This window comes from Lutra lutra, chromosome 7 (assembly GCF_902655055.1).
Source record: "Lutra lutra chromosome 7, mLutLut1.2, whole genome shotgun sequence".
NCBI classification, from domain to species: domain Eukaryota; kingdom Metazoa; phylum Chordata; class Mammalia; order Carnivora; family Mustelidae; genus Lutra; species Lutra lutra.
In genome coordinates this window covers 148,609,623-148,629,627 of record NC_062284.1, presented here as the reverse complement: position 1 = coordinate 148,629,627, position 20,005 = coordinate 148,609,623, and the positions used below count along the sequence as shown (strand labels likewise).

Sequence of the window (20,005 nt, the reverse complement as noted above, 5' to 3'; positions counted from 1 at the left end):
ACTAGCCAACAGGGATATTCAAATCAAAGCCACATTGAGAAACCACCTTACACAACTTAGAATGGCCAAAAATAACAGGACGGTAAACAATATGTGTTAGAGAAAATGTGCAGAAAGGGGAACCCTCTTACACTATTGGTGGGAATGCAAGTTGGTGCAGCCATTTTGGAGAACAGTGTGGAGATTCCTTAAGAAATTTAAAATAGCTTCACAGACCTGTACCCCTGGGGCTAATAACACATTTTATGATAATAAGAAACAAATTAAAAATAGAGCTTCCCTAGGACCCTGCAATTACACTACTGGGTATTTACCCCAAATATATATATCTAGTGAAGAGAAGGGCCATCTGTACCCGAATGTTCATAGCAGCAATGGCCACAGTCGCCAAACTGTGGAAAGAACCCAGATGCCCTTCAACAGAGGAACTGATAAGGTAGACGTGGTCCATATACACTATGGAGAATTATGGCTCCATCAGAAAGGATGAATACCCAACTTTTGTAGCAACATGGACGGGACTGTTGGAGATTATGCTGAGTGAAATAAGTCAAGCAGAGAGAGTCAGGTATCATATGATTTCACTTATTTGTGGTTCAAAGAAATAACACAGAGGGGGTGCCTGGTTGGCTCATTCATTAAGCATCTGCCTTCAGCTCAGGTCATGATCCCAGGGTCGTGGGATCGAGCCCCGCATTGGGGTCCCTGCTCAGCCAGAAGCCTCCTTCTCCCTCTCCCACTCCCTCTGCTTCTGTTCCCTCTCTCGTTGTGTCTCTCTCTGCCAAATAAATAAATTAAAATCTTTTAAAAAAAGGGGAAAAAAGGAGGAAATGGGGAGCTGGAGAGGAGAAAGGAGTTGGGAGAAATTGTAGGGGAGACAAACCATGAGAGACTGTGGACTCGGAGGAACTAACTGAGGGTTTTGGAGGGGAGACAGATGGAAGGTTGTTGAGCCTGGTGGTGGGTATTGTAGAGGGCACATATTGCATGGACCACTGGGTGTGGTGCAGAAAAAATGAATTCTGAACACTGAAAAGACATTTAAAAAATAAATAAAAATTTTAAGAAAAGAAAGAAAAAAAGCAAAAAGGCAACGAAGCCACCCGGAGTCACCACACTCCAATTTCAAGGTAGATTACAAAGCTGTTGTCATCAAAACAGTATGGTGCTGGCATCAAAACAGACACACAGGACAATGGAACACAACAGAAAGCTTGGAAACTGATAGTCCTAGTACTTTTGCAATGTGTATTCATTCATGTATTAAAGGTATATTTAAACTTGGCTCTGATAGAATTATTAACTCTGAATGGGAATTTATATTATTGATTCCCTGTTCCAACGTTTCCTACCAATAAATACATTTTTTAAAGATTTTATTTATTTATTTGACAGACAGAGATCACAAGGAGTCAGAGAGGCAGGCAGAGAGAGGGCGGTGGTGAAGCAGGCTCCAGGTCCAACAGAAAGTCCGATGGGGGGCTCGATCCCAGGAATCCGGGTTCATGACCTGAGCCAAAGGCAGAGGCTTTAACACACTGAGACTCCCAGGCACCCAATAAATGCATTTTTTAAATGAACAACAACAAAAAAAGAATACTGCATATTTTCAAAGTGCTGTCTAAACGAAGTGATCCACAAACAATATAATCTTTGTTTTTAACTTGTAAAGAATTAAAACTACATCTGGAGCTAACTATATACTCAGAGGACATGCAAATAGGGTCTGACCTCCACTGAATAAAACAGCCCAGCCAAGACCATGCAGCTGGGAGAGGAGCCCCAGCCCTGGGATTTCCAGGGGTAAACATTCACTGATCAGGACAGAACACGGAGAACTCACTATGGAGTTTGTGCTTGGCTGGATTTTCCTTGTTGCTCTTTTAAAAGGTAATTTCTGGATGACAAGACACATTGAGGATGGGAGTGAATATGAGTGAGAGAAACAATGAGTGTGTAACAGTTTCCTGACCATGATATCTTGTGTCTGCAGGTGTCCAGTGTGAGGTGCAGCTGGTCGAGTCTGGGGGAGATCTGGTGAAGCATGGGGGGTCCCTGAGACTCTCCTGTGCAGCCTCTGGATTCACCTTCAGTAGCTATGGCATGAGCTGGGTCCGCCAGGCTCCAGGGAAGGGGCTGCAGTGGGTCGCAGTTATTAGCAGTGATGGAAGTAGCACAAGCTACGCAGACTCTGTGAAGGGCCGATTCACCATCTCCAGAGACAACAGCAAGAACACGCTGTATCTGCAGATGAACAGCCTGAGAGCACAGGACACAGCCATGTATTACTGTACAACAGACACAGTGAGGGGACATCAGTGAGAGCCCCGACACAAACCTCAAACTACGATGGTATCAGACCAGCAGAGGGTGCACACTACTCACCAATTCTGTCCTTAAGCCCCAGGAGCCACTGCAGATGGAAGCTCTGGGAGGTTTCCTGTCAAGGTCTGGGGTTTCCTCTACATAGAGCAGTTTGCCCCAGGGATCCTCCTTCACATTATTCTGTGCTTACCTATTCACTCTCTGACTTAGAAACTTAGTTGTAATAGGAAGACAAATATACTAATATGCAAAAAAAAAAAAAAAAGAGTCAGTTACATTAGTTTCCTCTTGTGGTTAAATACCAATAAAATACAAATATCCTGATGCAGGTCAACAAAACCTTCATAAGAATCTCAGGGGCAGTCAACTCACTGTGGATAACAAGAAACTCCAGCAGGGCCAGAAGATCAAACACACACACACACACACACACACACACACACACACACACAGGAGTATAAAACCTCCACTGAAAAAAATAAAATTAAATTTAAGAAAAGAGTAGAAAACCATTATCACCATCCTGTAACTTCTCTGCAGCAAAGTGGTCCTAAGACAGAAATACACAGCATGCAGGAAGACCTCAAGAAAGAAGAAAAATCTCAAATAAACAACCTAACATTCCACCTAAAGGTGCTAGAAAAAGAGCAACTGATCCTAAATAAAGCAGAAGGAAGGAAATAGCAAGAGTAGAGCAGAAAGAGATTATATAGAAACTAAGAAACACAGAACAGATCAAAGAAACCAGGATCTGCATATTTTTTTTTCTAATTTAATTATTCAATTATCATTGACTTTTGATGTAATATTCAGCGCTCCTTCTGTTCAGTATAAAACTCTGTGCTCATCATGTCAGGTGATTTTTTGGGGAAAAAACCTCAATACACCTGAGAATCCTCTACCTAAATTTACCAAAATGAAAGAGAAAGGGCCAAATAAATAACAAAAAATCTATCTTGTCCAGTGTGTCATTCAAAGCCCTTATTTCCTTGGTGCATGAATAATGAGTTCTGTACTACTGAGAAGAAATTTAAAAAAAAAAAAAGTGAAAAAGTGTCTGTATTCTTTTTTGATGTTCACTTAGCCAGCATATAGTACATCATCAGTTTTTGATGTAGTGTTCAAAGACTCGTTACTTGTGTACAATACCAGTGCTCATCACATCACCTGCCCTCCTTAATACCCATCACCTGGCTACCCCATCCCCCACCACCCTCAGTTCTGTAATCCTTGATTGTTACCCAGAATCCAGAGTCTCTCATGGTTTGTCTCCCTCCCTGATTGTTTTTTTTTTTATTTTTCAGTGTTCCAAGATACACTGTTTATGCACCCCATCCAGTGCTCCATGCAGTACGTGTCCTCCTTAATACCCACCACCAGACTCACCCATCCCTCCACCCCCTCCGCTCCCAAACCCTCAGTTTGTTTCTCAGAGTCCACAGTTTCTCATGCTTCATATCCCCCTCCAATTTACCGCAATTCAGTTTTCCTTTAATCTCCTAATGTCCTCTGTGATACTCCTTATGTTCCACAAGTAAGTATAACTGTATGATAATTTACTTTCTCTGTGGTCCTCCTCACTATTCATTATGTTCCACATAGAGGTGAAGCCATAGGATAATTATCTTTCTCTGCTTGACTTATTCTACTTGACAAAACACCCTCCGGTTCCATCCAAGCCAATGAAATGGTAGGTATTTATCCTTTCTGATGGCTGAGTCATATTCCATTGTATGTTTGGACCACATCTTCATTATCCATTCATATGTGGAAGGACATCTCAGCTCCTTCCACAGTTTCACTATAGTTGATATTAATCCTATGAATATTGGGGTTCATGTATCCCTTTTTTAACTACATCTGTATGTTTGGGGTAAATACCCAGTCATGCAATTGCTGAGTCAGAGGGTAGTTCTATTTTTAACATTTTGAGGAATCTAGAAACTGTTTTCCCATGCGGCTGTATCAACTTGCATTCCCACCAACAGCGAAAGAGGGTTCTCCTTTCTCCACATCCTCTCCAACATTTGTTGTTCCCTGTCTTGTTAATTTTAGTCTTTCTAACTCATGAAAGGTAATAAATTATTGTGGTTTTCATTTATATTTCCATGGTGACAAGAGATGTGGAACATTTATTCATGTGTCTGTTGGCCACCTGTATGTCTCTCTGGAGAAGTGTCTATTCATTCCATCTGCCCATTTTTTTTAAAGATTTTATTTATTTATTTTGACAGAGAGAGATCACAAGTAGACAGAGAGGCAGGCAGAGAGAGAGAGAGAGGGAAGCAGGCTCCCTGCTGAGCAGAGAGCCCGATGTGGAACTCGATCCCAGGACCCTGAGATCATGACCTGAGCCGAAGGCAGTGGCTTAACCCACTGAGCCACCCAGGCGCCCCCCATCTGCCCATTTTTTTGTCTGAATTATTTGTTTTTAATGTGTTCAGTCTGGGAAGTTCTTTATAGATCTTGGATATCAAACCTTTGTCTGTAGGGTCATTTGCAAATATCCTCTCCCATTCCATAGGTTGCCTTTTAGTTTTGATGACTGTTTCCTTTGCATTGCAGAAGATTTTTATCTTGATGAAATCCCAAAATTCCTTTCTCTTCATGTTTTCCTTGCTTTTAGACACCCATCTTGCAAGAAGTTGCTGCAGTTGATGATCTCATAGTTACTGCCTGTGTTCTCCTCTCAGAGGTTGATGCAAAACTTTGCTTAATGGGTCTCTGAATTAACCAGGGAACACACCCTAGTATCCAGCCAAAGTTGTCATTGACAATGTCCACATCACAAACACCTGTTATCCCCACATGCCAGTTGTTTTGTTCCTGGGGATGAGAACACCATAGCAACCCACCTGCACTCCACATAAATATAAACACTTCTGTTTATTTCCTTCCCTCTGAGCAGTGATGTAAGTTGCTCTCTATCCAGGTCCACACACACCCTAGAGCCAAGGTGGACACTCACCTCTGTCTGTGCAGATAAAGGACCCAGAGAACAAATTGTGAGTTTGAGACACACCTGGACCCGGATGCTTTGGATGTCTCTTCCAGTCTACAGTCCCCGAGCTGGTCAGCCCACTCTTCCAGGCCCTAACATAGGGTCCAGATGTGTCCTCATAACTGGATCTGCCAACTTCTCATGGTCTTCAATCCCTCTATCAGGCAGGTAATGTATTTATTATTTAATTCACATTAACAACCTATGGGGAGCCAGGGGACAAGATCCTGCATCCATAGCTCTGTTCATTAAGATACCAAGAGAAGTGCCTTCACAGGGCACTGATCTAAATCATTGAGTGCAGTGATGAGGACACAATTTAAAGTGGGTGACCTGCCCCTGTCAAACAGGTGTGAAGAGTCATTGCAGGTCCAGAGAAGGCGTTACTTGTGTAAATGTGTCACTGAGAGGTGAGGGTTCACCCAGGAAGTTCCCAGGGAGGTGACACTGATTGGAGCGATGGAAAACCTGACAGCTCTGCCATCCTATTATGCCCTTTACACATGAACATTCCTGGTAGCGAAGGTGTTTCAGGGAAGTTAAATCCACTCATGATGAGTGGAGCAGCTCTGAATTGCCAAATACAATGGAGTGACGCAGGTTTGACAAATTTCCATGTGATTTGTACATGAAGCTGCTGTCGCCAAACTTGCACACCCAGGACTTGAACCACAAGATAATAGAGGGGCAGGTGGAACAGAGGGGTTCGCCAATAGTATGGAGTCCCTGGAATTACAGTGGGGATTCATGAATGTCTACCATGCACAGGGCACTTGGTATTATATTGTTATGTTTTATGCTTCCTGTAGATGATCACACCCTCTCTTTCTAAGGCCTATTCTGTGGAGTGTATGACTGTCTTCCTGGCTCCACTGGAAAGCTGGGATTTTCTGGGTAGCAGCAGTGAAATGTGTCTCTGCTGTAGCCACACAAGAGTTCAGATTCCTCCAGAGATCTCCTGTATCTGCTCCTGGATCAGCGCTGCAATCTCCTTGAGCTCCCCCATGTAGAATTTACTTCCACTCTCCAGTATACTCCACTGCTCTACTCAGATGACAGTCGTTAATGTGGTGTAAATTTTGAGACTACAAGGACTCTGACTTGAAGACATAGCCTTAGCCTTAGGTGCTACTAGGAACCTGGGTCGGGGGAGGCCTGCACGTGTCGCTGCCCCTCCACCAGCAGTGGTCCAAGACCATGTGTTTTTGCCTGTCTCTGGATACACAGTCATCCTGTTCTTCCTGGTTGTCCCATCCCACAGCTCCAGTGGTCCCTGGGTGTCCTCAGCTTCCTGTTTCCTTACCTTTCCCTGAAGTCTAAGGTTTTCATTACATGTGAAAAGTGTGCATGGTCTTCAACAGAATTGAGATGGTAACGTCTGTTCCTCTCCCAAATCCTATGGGACTCCACTGACACCAGGACACTTCTTCTGAGGGCTTCCCCTGCAGATAAGTTCTTTATTTCTGTGGTCGCCACAGGATGGATGCGTGGATCTTCAAGGATTCCTGCTCTGAGTCATCTTCCTAAAATCGTGCCAAGACCATTGGGGTGTGGGGAGGCTTTTCATGATTTGTCCCCATCCTACATGATAGGAATGCATGAGGACAGGATTGATTTAATGATATGGTCCTGAAGAACCTCACACTATAACAACTTTAGCTCTCATGATGACAAGAAATCCATTAAATATACATTATTTTATAATTAAAATGTAACTTTATATTTTTTAATTTTATTATCTCCTTTCAGTGTAGTCATGACCCTTTATCTTCTTTTATTTTTAATTTTTTTTACTTTTTCAGTGTAACAGTATTCATTATTTTTACACCACACCCAGTGCTCCATGCAATCTGTACCCTCTCCAATACCCACCATCTGGATCCCCAAACCTCCCACCCCTCGCCCTTTCAAATCCCTCAGATGGTTTTTCAGAGTCCATAGGATCTCATGGTTCACCTCCGCTACCAATTTCTGTCAACTCCCTTCTCTTCTCCATCTCCACTTGTCCTCCGTGCTATTTGTTATGCTCCACAAATAAGTGAAACCGTATGATAATTGACTCTCTCTGCTTGACTTATTTCACTCAGCATTATCCCTTCCAGTCCTGTCATGTTGCTACAAAAGTTGGGTATTCATCCTTTCTGATGGAGGCATAATACTCCATAGTGTATATGGACCACATCTCCCTTATCCGTTCGCCCGTTGAAGGGCATCTTGGTTCTTTCCACAGTTTGGCGACCGTGGCCATTGCTGCTATAAATATTGGAGTATGGATGGCCCTTCTTTTCACTACATTTGTATCTTTGGGGTAAATACCCAGTAGTGCAATGGCAGGATCATAGGGAAGCTCTATTTTTAATTTCTTGAGGAATCTCCACACTGTTCTCCAAAGTGGCTGCACCAAATTGCATTCCCACCAACAGCGTAAGAGGTTTCCCCTTTCTCCACATCCTCTCCAACACATGTTGTTTCCTGTCTTGCTAATTTTGGCCATTCTAAGTGGTGTAAGGTGGTATCTCAATGTGGTTTTAACTTGAATCTCTCTGATGGCTAGTGATGATGAACATTTTTTTCATGTGTCTGATAGCCATTTGTATGTCTTCATTGGAGAATTGTCTGTTCATATCTTCTGCCCATTTTTTGATATAATTGTCTGTTTTGTGTGTGTTGAGTTTGAGGAGTTCTTTATAGATCCTGGATATCAACCTTTTGTCTGCACTGTCATTTGCAAATATCTTCTCCCATTCCGTGGGTTGCCTCTTTGTTTTCTTGACTGTTTCCTTTGCTGTGCAGAAGCTTTTGATTTTGATGAAGTCCCAAAAGTTCATCTTCACTTTTGTTTCCTTTGCCTTTGGAGACATATCTTGAAAGAAGTTGCTGTGGCTGATATCAAAGAGGTTACAGCCTATGCTCTCCTCTAGGATTCGGATGGATTCCTGTCTCACGTTGAGGTCTTTTATCCATTTTGAGTTTATCTTTGTGTACAGTGTAAGAGAATGGTCATGTTTCATTTTCTACATATAGCTGTCCAGTTTTCCCAGCACCATTTATTGAAGAGACTGTCTGTTTTCCACTGGATATTTTTTTCCTGTTTTGTTGAGGATTATTTGACCATAGAGTTGAGGGTCCATATCTGGGCTCTCTACTCTATTCCACTGGTCTATGTGTCTGTTTTTATGCCAGTACCATGCTGTCTTGGTGATAACGGCTTTGTAGTAAAGCTTGAAATCAGGGAACGTGATGCCCCCAGTTTTATTTTTGTTTTTTAACATTTCCTTAGCGATTCGGGGTCTCTTCTGATTCCAAACAAATTTTAGGATTATTTGCTCCAGCTCTTTGAAAAATACCGGTGGCATTTTGATCGGAATGGCATTAAAAGTATAGATGCCTCTAGGCAGTATAGACATTTTAACAATGTTCATTCTTCCGATCCAAAAGCATGGAATGGTCTTACATCTTTTTGTGTCTTCTTTAATTTCTTTCATGAGTGTTCTGTAGTTCCTCGAGTACAGATCCTTTATCTCTTTGATTAGGTTTATTCCCAGGTATCTTATGGTTCTTGGTGATATAGTAAATGGAATTGATTCTCTAATTTCCCTTTCTGTATTTTCATTGTTAGTGTATAAGAAAGCCACTGATTTCTGTACGTTGATATTGTATCCTTCCACGTTACTGAATTGCTGTATGAGTTCTGGTAGTTTGGGGGTGGAGTCTTTTGGGCTTTCCATATAAAGAATCATGTCATCTGAGAAGAGAGAGAGTTTCACTTCTTCGTTGCCAATTTGGATGCCTTTTATTTCTCTTTGTTGTCTGATTGCTGTTGCTAGGACTTCTAATACTATGTTGAACAAGAGTGGTGAGAGTGGGCATCCTTGTCGTGTTCCTTATCTCAATGGGAAGGCTGCAAACTTTTTCCCATTGAGGATGATATTTGCTGTGGGTCTTTCATAGATAGATTTGATGAAGTTCAGGAATTTTCCCTCTATCCCTATACTTTGAAGCATTTTAATCAGGACCGGATGCTGGATTTTGTCAAATGCATTTTCTGCATCAATTGAGAGGACCATGTGGGTCTTCTCCCTTCTCTTATTGATTTGTTCTATCACATTGATTGATTTGCGAGTGTTGACCATCCTTGTAGCCCAGGAATGAATCCCTCCTGGTCATGGTGGATAGTCTTTTTAATGTGCTGTTGGATCCTGTTTGCTAGGATCTTGTTGAGAATCTTAGCATCCATATTCATCAGTGATAGTGGTCTGAAATTCTCCATTTTGGTAGTGGATCAGGGTAATGCTGGCTTCATAGAAAGAGTCTGGAAGTTTTCCTTCTGCTTCAATTGTTTTAAACATCTTCAGGAGATAGGTGTTATTTCTTCTTTGAAAGTTTGTCCGAATTCCCAAGGGAATCCATCAGGTCCTGGGCTCTTTTTTTTTTTTTTTTTTTTTTTTTTTTTTTTTTTGGAGGTTTTTGATCACTGCTTCAATCTCGTTTCTAGATATAGGTCTACTCAGATTGTCAATTTCGTCCTGGTTCAATTATGGGAGTTTATAGTTTTCCAGGAATGCATCCATTTCCAGGAATACAACCATAAGGTTGCTTGGCTTATTGGCATATAACTGTTGATAATAACTTCTGATTGTTTCTACTTCTTTGGTGTTAGTTGTGATCTCTCTCTTTTCATTCATAATTTTGTTAATATGGGCTTTCTACCTTTTCTTTTGGATTATCGATCTTATTGATTATTTCAAAAAACCAGCTTTTATTTTCATTGATACGTTCTACTGTATCTCTGGTTTCTACCTCATTGATCTCTGCTCTAACCTTGATGATTCCCCTTCTTATGTGTGGATTTGGTTTGATTTGTTGATGATTCTCCAGTTCGTTAAGGTGGAGAGACAGCTGGGGTATTCTGGATTTTTCAATTTTTTTTGAGGGAGGCTTGGATGGCTATGTATTTCCCCCTTAGGACCACCCTTGCTGTATCCCATAGGTTTTGGACCGATGTGTCTTCATTCTCATTGGTTTCCATGATTTGTTTAAGCTCTTCTTTGATCTCCTGGTTGATCCAAGCATTCTTCAGCAAGGTGGACTTTAGCTTCCAGGTGTTTGTGTTCCTTCAGAAGTTTTCCTTGTGATTGAGCTCCTGTTTCAAAGCATTGCGATCTGAGAATATGCAGGGAATAATCTGTCTTTTGGTATTGGTTGAGTCCTGATTTGTGACCCAGTACATGGTCTATTCTGGAGAAGGTTCCATGTGTGCTTGAGAAGAATGAGTATTCTGTTGTTTTAGGGTAGAATGTTCTGTATATATCTATGAGGTCCATCTGGTCCAGTGTGTCATTCAATGCTCTTGTTTCTTTATCGATTTTCTGTTTAGATGATCTATTTCTGAGAGAGGCATGTTAAGATCTCTTACTATTAATGTATTTATATCAATATGACTCTTTATCTTGATTAACAATTTTCTTATGTAATTGGCGGCTCCCATATTTGGGGGCATAGATATTTACAATTGTTAGGTCTTTTTGGTGGATAGTCCCTTAAAGAATGATGTAGTGTCCTTCTGTATCTCTGACAACAGTCTTTAGTTTAAAATCTAATTTGTCTGATATGAGTATTGCTACCCCATTGGCATGAAAGATGCTACTCCATCCCTTCACTTTCAGTCCAGGTGTATCTTTAGGTTCAAAATGGGTCTCTTGTAGACAACATATGGATGGGTCATGTCGTTTTATCCAATCTGCAGCCCCGTGTTGTTTTATGGGCATATTTAGGCTATTCACATTGAGAGTGATTATTGATAGATACGTTTTTATTGACATCGTGTTACCTTTGAAGTCTTTCTTTCTGTAGATTTTCTCTATATTTCTGTTCAATGCTATTCTTAAGATTTTTCCTCTTTTATAGGACCCCCTCTTAATATTTCCTACAGTGTCAGCTTGGTGGTTGCATAGTCTTTTAAGTCTTGCCGGTTTTGGACACTCATTATCTCTCCATCCATTCTGAAGGTCAGTCTTGCTGGATAAAGTATTCTTGGCTGCATGTTCTTCTCATTTAGTGCCCTGAATATATCTTGCCACCCCTTTCTGGCTTGCCAGTTCTCTGTGGACAGGTCTGACGTTATTCTGATGGGCTTTCCTCTGTAAGTAAGGAACCTCTTTGTCCTAATGGCTTTCAAGAGATTATATCTACAATTATGATTCCTCAATTTTACTATCAGGTGCCTTGATGTTTTTCTGGAATCTATAATCTTAAGTGGAGACCGTTCGGCCTCTAGTACATTTACGCTGGTTCCATCACCAGATTGGGAAAATTTTTCTTGAAGAATTTGTTCCACCATGTCTTCTAGACTTCTTTCTTTCTCCTTCCCTTCAGGGATTCCAAAAATTCTGACGTTGGAAGGTTTCATGGTGTCATTTATTTCCCTGATTCTGTTTTCGTGGCTTCTAAGGTCTTTGTTCCAGGCTCCCTCCTGATCCTTTTTTCTCTATTTGTTTGTCCCCCAGATCATTAATTCTATCTTCTGTCTCAGTTACCCTAGCTTTGAGAGAATTTAGATTAGATTGGAACTCATTGAGAGCTTTGTGAACCTCTTCCCTGGTAGCTTTCAGCTCAGCCCTAACATTCTGAACATCTTCCCTTCTTGCTTTCAGTCAGCTCTAATCAATTCCATTTGGTCATCCATGGCTTTCTCCAACCTACCTAATGCCTGGATAATTGTTAGCCTGAATTCTCTTTCTGACATATTGTCTATGTTGATAGCCGTTAGCTCTGTTGCAGAAGGCCCATCCTCTGTATTTTTCTTCTGTTGGGCATTCCTCCTCATAGTCATTTTGGTGAGCGATGACTGAACGGATGTAGCTGGATGTACTGACCGTGTTGCAGTCAAGTAGCACCCTGGAATGCTTCTTAGCAATCAGGATTCCCCACCAAAACGAGAGAAAAAAGAAAAGAAAAAGAAAAAAAAGAGAGAGAGAGAGGGAGAAACAGGAAAAAAGAGAAGATAAAAGAGAAGGTTCAGCCCAAATGGGCCCCAATGTAAGATTTAGGAAGTATATAAATAAAAACAGACAAACAAAAAGACTGATAAAAGTATATGACAGGAGAGAAAAAAAATATATGCAAATAAAGGAAGAGCCTCATCAAAAAGACCCCCAAGTATAACATTTATATACTATCAGGACAAACACAAAAACACAGAAACACTGGCAAAAGAAAAAAAGTTGGGAGAGTGGTAATAAATTCTCAGTGTGGGCGAGGTAAGTTGTTTTGATTCTTCCTGGATGTATCTTGATATCTTTGTTAAAGGCCTCAACTTTCCTAAGATAAAGGGGGACTAAAAATTGGTTTACCTATAGGGGTAGCATTGATTGGTGAAAGGGGATTACCTTGAAGTTTAACTCTATATGAATATTAGAAAATAAAAATAAAAAAGGAATAAACTAGACCAAACTAAACTAAAATTTAAAAAAATAATAGAAATGCAAAAGAAAAACACAGGTGTATGAATCAAAAAGTTCAGGTTAGAAGGTTATGGAATTTGATGTACTGGACATCTCTCTGTGATGGTAAATAGGTTAAAAATTATCTATCTATATATATATAAAAAATGAACCAGAGTAGTGGGAACGAGTTAAAAATAAAACTTGTCCTATGAAGTAGTGGTGATTGTTCTCTTGTCTTTTTTTTTTTTTTCTTTCCTGGTTGGTTTTCTGGGGGAGGGGACTGCCACATGGGTTTTCAGTCAATGATGTTCCCTGAGTTAAGTCCTCCAGTCCCCCTCAAGGGGGTGGGCTCTGAGGAAACCGATTTTTTCAGGCTTTTGTTCTCTGGAGGTTTTTATGTTTGTTCACTGTTTTTTTTTTTCTTGTCTTGACCACTTTTGATGGTTTTTGTAGGTTTAGAGGAAAACAAACTGCACCCTGACCTCCCTTGAGAGAGAAGCCTCAGTCTGGCTGCAGATCCCAAATAAATTCCCCCTTGGCTGCTGGCAGAGCAGGGTCTGAATCATGGTCCCTGGGGACGCAGGATCTTCTGTTTGTACCCAAAACCATGGCAGCAGCAGCTGTCTAGGCAGCTCCAGACTGCCAGAGAGTTTCCAAGCAGAGATCACATGCTGAGATTTTCCCGCTGGCCCTGGCTGGGAGTGCCTGGTCTTTCTGGGTCTAAGAGTGCCTGCTTGCACGCACCTCTCTCAGGGGAGTGTGTGGGGCATGCGAGCTTGTCTCAGGCTCTGGGGAATGGCGCCAGTCTAAGAGCGTGGCGGTGTGGCCTTCTCAAGCTCTGTAGCACCTGCCTTCTGGCTCTGGAGCCTCTGCCTTCTGGCGAGGCTCCCAGCCCCTCACAGGAGCCGGACACCCATGCAATCTGGGGCGAGCTGGCGGCTCAGGACCAAGACCTGGTCTCTCCGCTGCACTCTCTCTGGCTCAGCACCAGGGGAGGCTGTCCTGGCTCCCAGACTTAAGCCCCTGTCCCTAGCCACCCTGATTCCCACAATTTCCTCCCAGGATCCTTTGCTCTCTTTGAGTGCTATCAACCAGACTCCAAGTTAATGCTGGTCCCCAGACGCAGGGCACTCTCAGATTGTGGTATTACTTTCCAATCCGTTGCCTCTGGTGGCTCCCTCCCCCTTTTGTTTATCTTCTGATATCAGTCTGAAATTCCCACTCCACTTTACCTGCTCACTGGCGTCTTTTGCCCCTGTAGAGATCCAGACGTGTATAATTCTGATCTCAGTCTATTTTCATGGGTGATCTGAATTCTTTGGTAGGTAATCAGCTCACTTTAGGGTACAGGTTGAAAAGGCACCTCCTCCTACTTCCCCGCCATCTTGTCGCCCCCTCCAAAAATTTGTATGGAATCAGAAGAGACCCCGAATCACTAAGGAAATGTCAAAAAACAAAAAATAAAACTGGGAGCATCATGTTACCTGATTTCAAGCTTTACTACAAAGCTGTGATCACCAAGACAGCATGGTACTGGCATAAAAACAGACACGTAGACCAGTGGAACAGAGTAGAGAGCCCAGGTATGGACCCTCAACTCTATGGCCAAATAATCTTCGACAAAACAGGAAAAATATCCAGTGGAAAAAAGACAGTCTCTTCAATAAATGGTGCTGGGAAACCTGGACAGCTATATGTAGAAGAATGAAACTCGATGATTCATTTACACTATACACAAAGATAAACTCAAAATGGATAAAAGACCTCAACGTGAGACAGGAATCCATCAGAATCTTAGAGAAGAACATAGGGAGTAACCTTTTCAATATCAGCCACAGCAACTTCTTTCAAGATAGGTCTCCAAACACATAGGAAACAAAAGCGAAAATAAACTTTTGGGACTTCCTCAAAATCAAAGTCTTCTGCAGAGCAAAGTAAACAGTCAACAAAACAAAGAGGCAACTCACGGAATGGGAGAAGATATTTGCAAATGACAGTACAGACAAAAGGTTGATATCCAGGATCTATAAAGAACTCCTCCAACTCAACACGCAGAAAACAGACAATCATATCAAAAAATGGGAAGAAGATATGAACAGACACTTCTCCAATGAAGACATACAAATGGCTATCAGAGAAATGAAAAATTGTTCATCATCACTAGCCATCAGGGAGATTCGAATTAAAACCACATTGAGATACCACCTTACACCATTTAGAATGGCCAAAATTAGCAAGACAGGAAACAACATGTGTTGGAGGGGATGTGGAGAAAGGGGAATCCTCTTCCACTGTTGGTGGGAATGCAAGTTGGTGCAGCCACTTTGGAGAACAGTGTGGAGATTCCTCAAGAAATTAAAAATAGAGCTTCCCTATGACCCTGCCATTGCACTACTGGGTATTTACCCCAAAGATACAGATGGAGTGAAAAGAAGGGCCATCTGTACCCCAATGTTTATAGTGGCAATGTCCACGGTCACCAAACTGTGGAAAGAACCAAGATGCCCTTCAACGGATGAATGGATAAGGAAGATGTGGTCCATATACACTATGGATTATTATGCCTCCATCAGAAAGGATGAATGCCCAACTTTTGGAGCAACATGGACGGGACTAGAAGAGATTATGCTGAGTGAAATAAGTCACGCAGAGAGAGTCAATTATCATATGGTTTCACTTATTTGTGGAGCATAACAAATAGCATGGAGGACAAGGGGAGATTGAGAGGAGAAGGGAGTTGGGGGAAATTGGAAGGGGAGGTGAACCACGAGAGACTATGGACTCTGAAAATCAATCTGAGGGGTTTGAAGTGGCAGGAGTTGGGAGTTTTGGAGAACCTGGTGGTGGGTATTAGAGAGGGCTCGTACTGCATGGAGCACTGGGTGTGGTGAAAAAACAATGAATAGTGTTATGCTGAAAAAAAACGTTAAAAAAAAAGGAAAAAATCAATTTGATCCAGTGTGTCATTCAGAGACTTTTTTCCAGGAGGATAGGATCAAGAAGGCTGCTGAGTACGGACCTCATTTCAGCTGGTCCCTTGAATTAAGCTGGATGTCTATCAAGCCATTCTGAACACATACAAATTCAACCTCAGATGTAAGAACAATTATCCGGATTTCTACAAGCAACAAAATGACTACTTTTTGAGAGGTAGGAAGTGCAGAAACATAAAACTTTGGGGGACATATCTGAAGATAAATGGAGATTGGAGCGTGTCTCCTTAAGCCAGCCACAAGAAAGTGATATTCACATCAGAGAAAAAAAAAAAATCAGGACCTTCGAAATCTGCTCCAGCGAGAGACATCCATTACTAAAAAGGGCATAGGGGATGAACAGGACAGAATTATGGGTGGATCACTGGGATCTCAGATCACAGAAAATCAGAAGGAATGTGGAAGCCTGAACCGATAGATTGCCCAAGCAGTGGCACAGGGAGACAGGTTACGGTCAGCAATCTCAGAAGTGACTCTCAACTCCAGTCACCATAATCCATAATTCAGGCCAATTGGGAGACAGCCCTGTGCCTGACCACCCTGAAAAGGACTAGAAGGTGTGGGATGCTTAACATCTCAAGGGAGATATACAATGATTTGTGACCAAAACAGGGCAACAGCTCTCAGGGTGGTGTGGCCCATGAAAGGATACTGGACAGGCACCTGGCCTTTATCTGGGAGCCATGCAAGAGGGTGCATATGTGAGCCCATGGCTTGATGCATAAAGTGGCTACATCCACAACTGGGCAACAGCTCTCCAGAGTGATGTGACACCTGACAGGACACTGGTTCATCACCCAGCATGACCTGGGAGGTGCAGAAGAGGGTGCACTCATGAGCCCTCAGCCACTAACAATTGCAAAGTCAGAAAGTACGGCTACACTCATGAGTCCCTGCAACTTTCCCCAGAGAGTTGCAGTGGGCACCAATAACGCAAGTCTGTGGATTTGGGTACACATAGAAGTGGAGATGGATTGAGCTGGAGGATTTCCTGAAGTGGGTGTGGGGGTCTGGGTCTCCACATTGTGGCTCTGGGCTGGAGATTCCTGCAGGGCCATGTTTGCTCTGACCCTCTGAAGAGAAGCAGAAAGCCACCAGGGAAAAAGAAAAAGACACAGGATCGGCTCACATTCAGCCAATGACCCTGACAAGGGTGTGGAAACTCCACCAGGACAAAGATGCCTGAGAAGCCAAGCAGCAGGCCCCTCCCACAGAAGTCAGACTGGAAGAACAGGTGAAGGATAAGGTTATTTCCCACAGGAACGTGAAACTCCAGAACCAGGGGAAAATTACATAGGGAGCTCCAAGTGTTCCCTCATGACTTGCTTATACTCAGGATAAAATTTTACATTTCTTTTTTTCTTTGTTTTCTTTTCCTTGATTTTTCTTTTTTTTACCCTGTTCCCATTTCAAATAGAGTCTTATTTCCTAACTTCAGTTTCCAAATTTCAAATCTTCGTTATATAGATTTATGCCCCACATAATCCCATTTTTCCCTCTGTTCAATTTATATATAAAATAAGTTCTGATTTCCTTAACATTGTCAGATATAGTGTCTTATAACGTACGGACCAAAAGTCAATCAGTAACAGGCAGATTGAGACAAGATGGGGGAGGTGTAGGGGACCCAATTAAAGCAGGTCCCTTGAATTTAGCTGGGTATCTATAAAACTATTTTGAACACCCATGAAATCAACCTAAGATGTAAGAATATATATGTGGATTTCTACAAGCAGAAAATTGGCTGTGTTCGGCAGGATGTCTATTACACCAGCTTATTTTTTTCATAGGCCATTTTTAATTTGTATTTCTACAAACCTATATTTTTTAACAGGTATATGCTTTATGTTCACTCTACTATATGTATATGTATATGTATATGTATATGTATATGTATGTATATGTATATGTATGTATATGTATATGTATACTATATGTATATGTTCACTCTACTCAGTATTACCTTCTTATATACCCATTTTTTAGTTTCCTAGTGATTTTGAGATTTAGTGTCCTCTAACATACAGACCAAAATTCACCCAGGAACAACTGAAGAACTCTATTTTGTCCAAAATGAAAGTTACTGCCACTCTCTACTTGCCCCCTTTTTATTTTCTAATCTCTATATATTTTATATGTAATGTTTTAAAATTTTTCAGTGTTTTTAATTTTAATTTTTTCATTGTTCCAAGATTAATTTTTTATGCACCACACCCAGTGCTCCATGCTATATGTGACCTCCTTAATATCCACCACCAGGCTCACCCAACCTCCCACCCCCCTCCGTTGCAAAACCCTCAGTTTATTTCTCAGAGTCCTCAGTCTCTCATGGCTCATCTCCCCCTCCAATTTCCCCCAACTCCCTTCTCCTCTCCATCTCCCCGTGTTTTCCATGTTATTCCTTATGCTCCACAAGTAAGTGAAACCATATGATAATAGACTCTCTCTGCTTGACTTATTTCACTCAGCATAATCTCCTCCAGTCCCATCCATGTTAATACAAAAGTTGGGTATTCGTCCTTTCTGATGGAGGTGTAATACTCCATAGTGTATATGGACCACATCTTCCTTATCCATTCGTCCGTTGAAGGGCATCTTGGCTCTTTCCACAGTTTGGAGAGTGAGGCCATTGCTGCTATGAACCCTGGGGTACAGATGGCCCTTCTTTTCACTACATCTGTATCTTTGTGGTAAATACCCAGTAGTGCAATTGCAGGGTCATAGGAAAGCTCCATTTTTAATATCCTAAGGAATCTCACACTGTTCTCCAAAGTGGCTGCACCAACTTGCATTCCCACCAACAGTGTAAGAGGGTTCCCCTTTCTCCACATCCTCTCCAACACACGTTGTTTACTGTCTTGTTAAATTTGACCATTCTAACTGGTGTAAGGTGGTATCTCAATGTGGTTTTGATTTGGATCTCCCTGATGGGTAGTGATGATAAACACTTTTTTCATGTGTCTGTGAGCCATTGTATGTCTTCATTGGAGAAGTGTCTGTTCCTATCTTCTGCCCATTTTTTGACATGATTATCTGTTCTGTGTGGGTTGAGTTTGAGGAGTTCTCTATAGATCTTTGATATCAGTCCTTTGTCTGTATTGTCATTTGCGAATATCTTCTCCCATTCTGTGGGTTGCCTCTTTGTTTTTTTTTTTTTTAAGTTAATGATTGCATTATTTATTAACATTTAAAATTAACATTTAGTTAATTAAAAGTAATATTTATTTACTAAATATCCGTTAATATTAGTTCATCTTAAGGAAGTTAACATTAGTTAATACAGTTATTAACAAGCTTGATATTTGTTCTGTTGAATATTTCCTTTGCTGTGCAGAAGATTTTGATCTTGATGAGTTCCAAAAACTTCATTTTTGCTTTGGTTTCCTTTGCCTTCAGAGACATATCTTGAAAGCAGTTGCTGTGGCTAATATCGAAGTGGTTACTGCCTATGTTCTCCTATAGGATCCTCAATTTATAGGATCATAAATTCCTGCCTCACACTGAGGTCTATTATCAATTTTGAGTTTATCTTTGTGTATGGTGTAAGAGAATGGTCGAGTTTCATTCTTCTACATATAGTTGTCCAATTTTCCCAGCACTTTAATGAAGAGACTGTCTTATTTCCACTGTATATGTTTTCCTGCTTTGTCAAAGATTAGCTGACCATAAAGTTGAGAGTCCTTATGTGGGGTCTCTACTCTGTTCCACTGGTCCATGTGTCTGTGTGCCAGTACCATGCTGTATTTTTGATCACAGATTTGTAAAATGCTTGAAATCAGGCAACATGATGCCCCCAGTTTTCTTTTCCTTTTTCAACAGTTCCTTAGCAATTCAGGGTCACCTCTGGTTCCATACAGACTTTATGATTGTTTGCTCCAGCTCTTTGAAAAATATAGCTGGAACTTTTTTTTTTTTTTTTGCTATTTTGACTTTTTATTGAGTATATCATATTCATACACTTTGTCAAAATGTTTCCGTTTTTTGTCACTTTCCTCAACGCTGAAGTTCATATGACTTATGAAACTTGCTCAAGATCTCATAACTAGAATGTCTTAAGTTGTCCTTTAAACCAAGTTATCTGATTCTGAGCCCTTTGTGCAATCCCTCCACACATACATTTTGAAGAACATGCTAAAGAGCACTTACTGGGGAAAATGCTTATGGAAAAGGAAATAAAAGAATGAAGGATAATTTTATTGATTTACATGAATTTGGAAAATACTACATATTATATCCCTGTT

At 41.3% G+C, this 20,005-nt stretch overlaps 1 gene segment (V, D, J or C); it reads left to right on the top strand.

Moving 5' to 3' along the window:
- Positions 1-1,786: 1,786 nt before the first annotated feature.
- LOC125104245 (immunoglobulin heavy variable 3-23-like) lies at positions 1,787-14,332 on the top strand (the record flags this gene model as incomplete). The annotated part of the segment is given in 4 exon segments: positions 1,787-1,890; positions 1,994-2,290; positions 5,677-5,685; positions 14,328-14,332. Coding segments are annotated over 4 exon segments (357 nt in total), but the record flags the coding sequence as incomplete, so codon positions are not given.
- Positions 14,333-20,005: the final 5,673 nt, after the last annotated feature.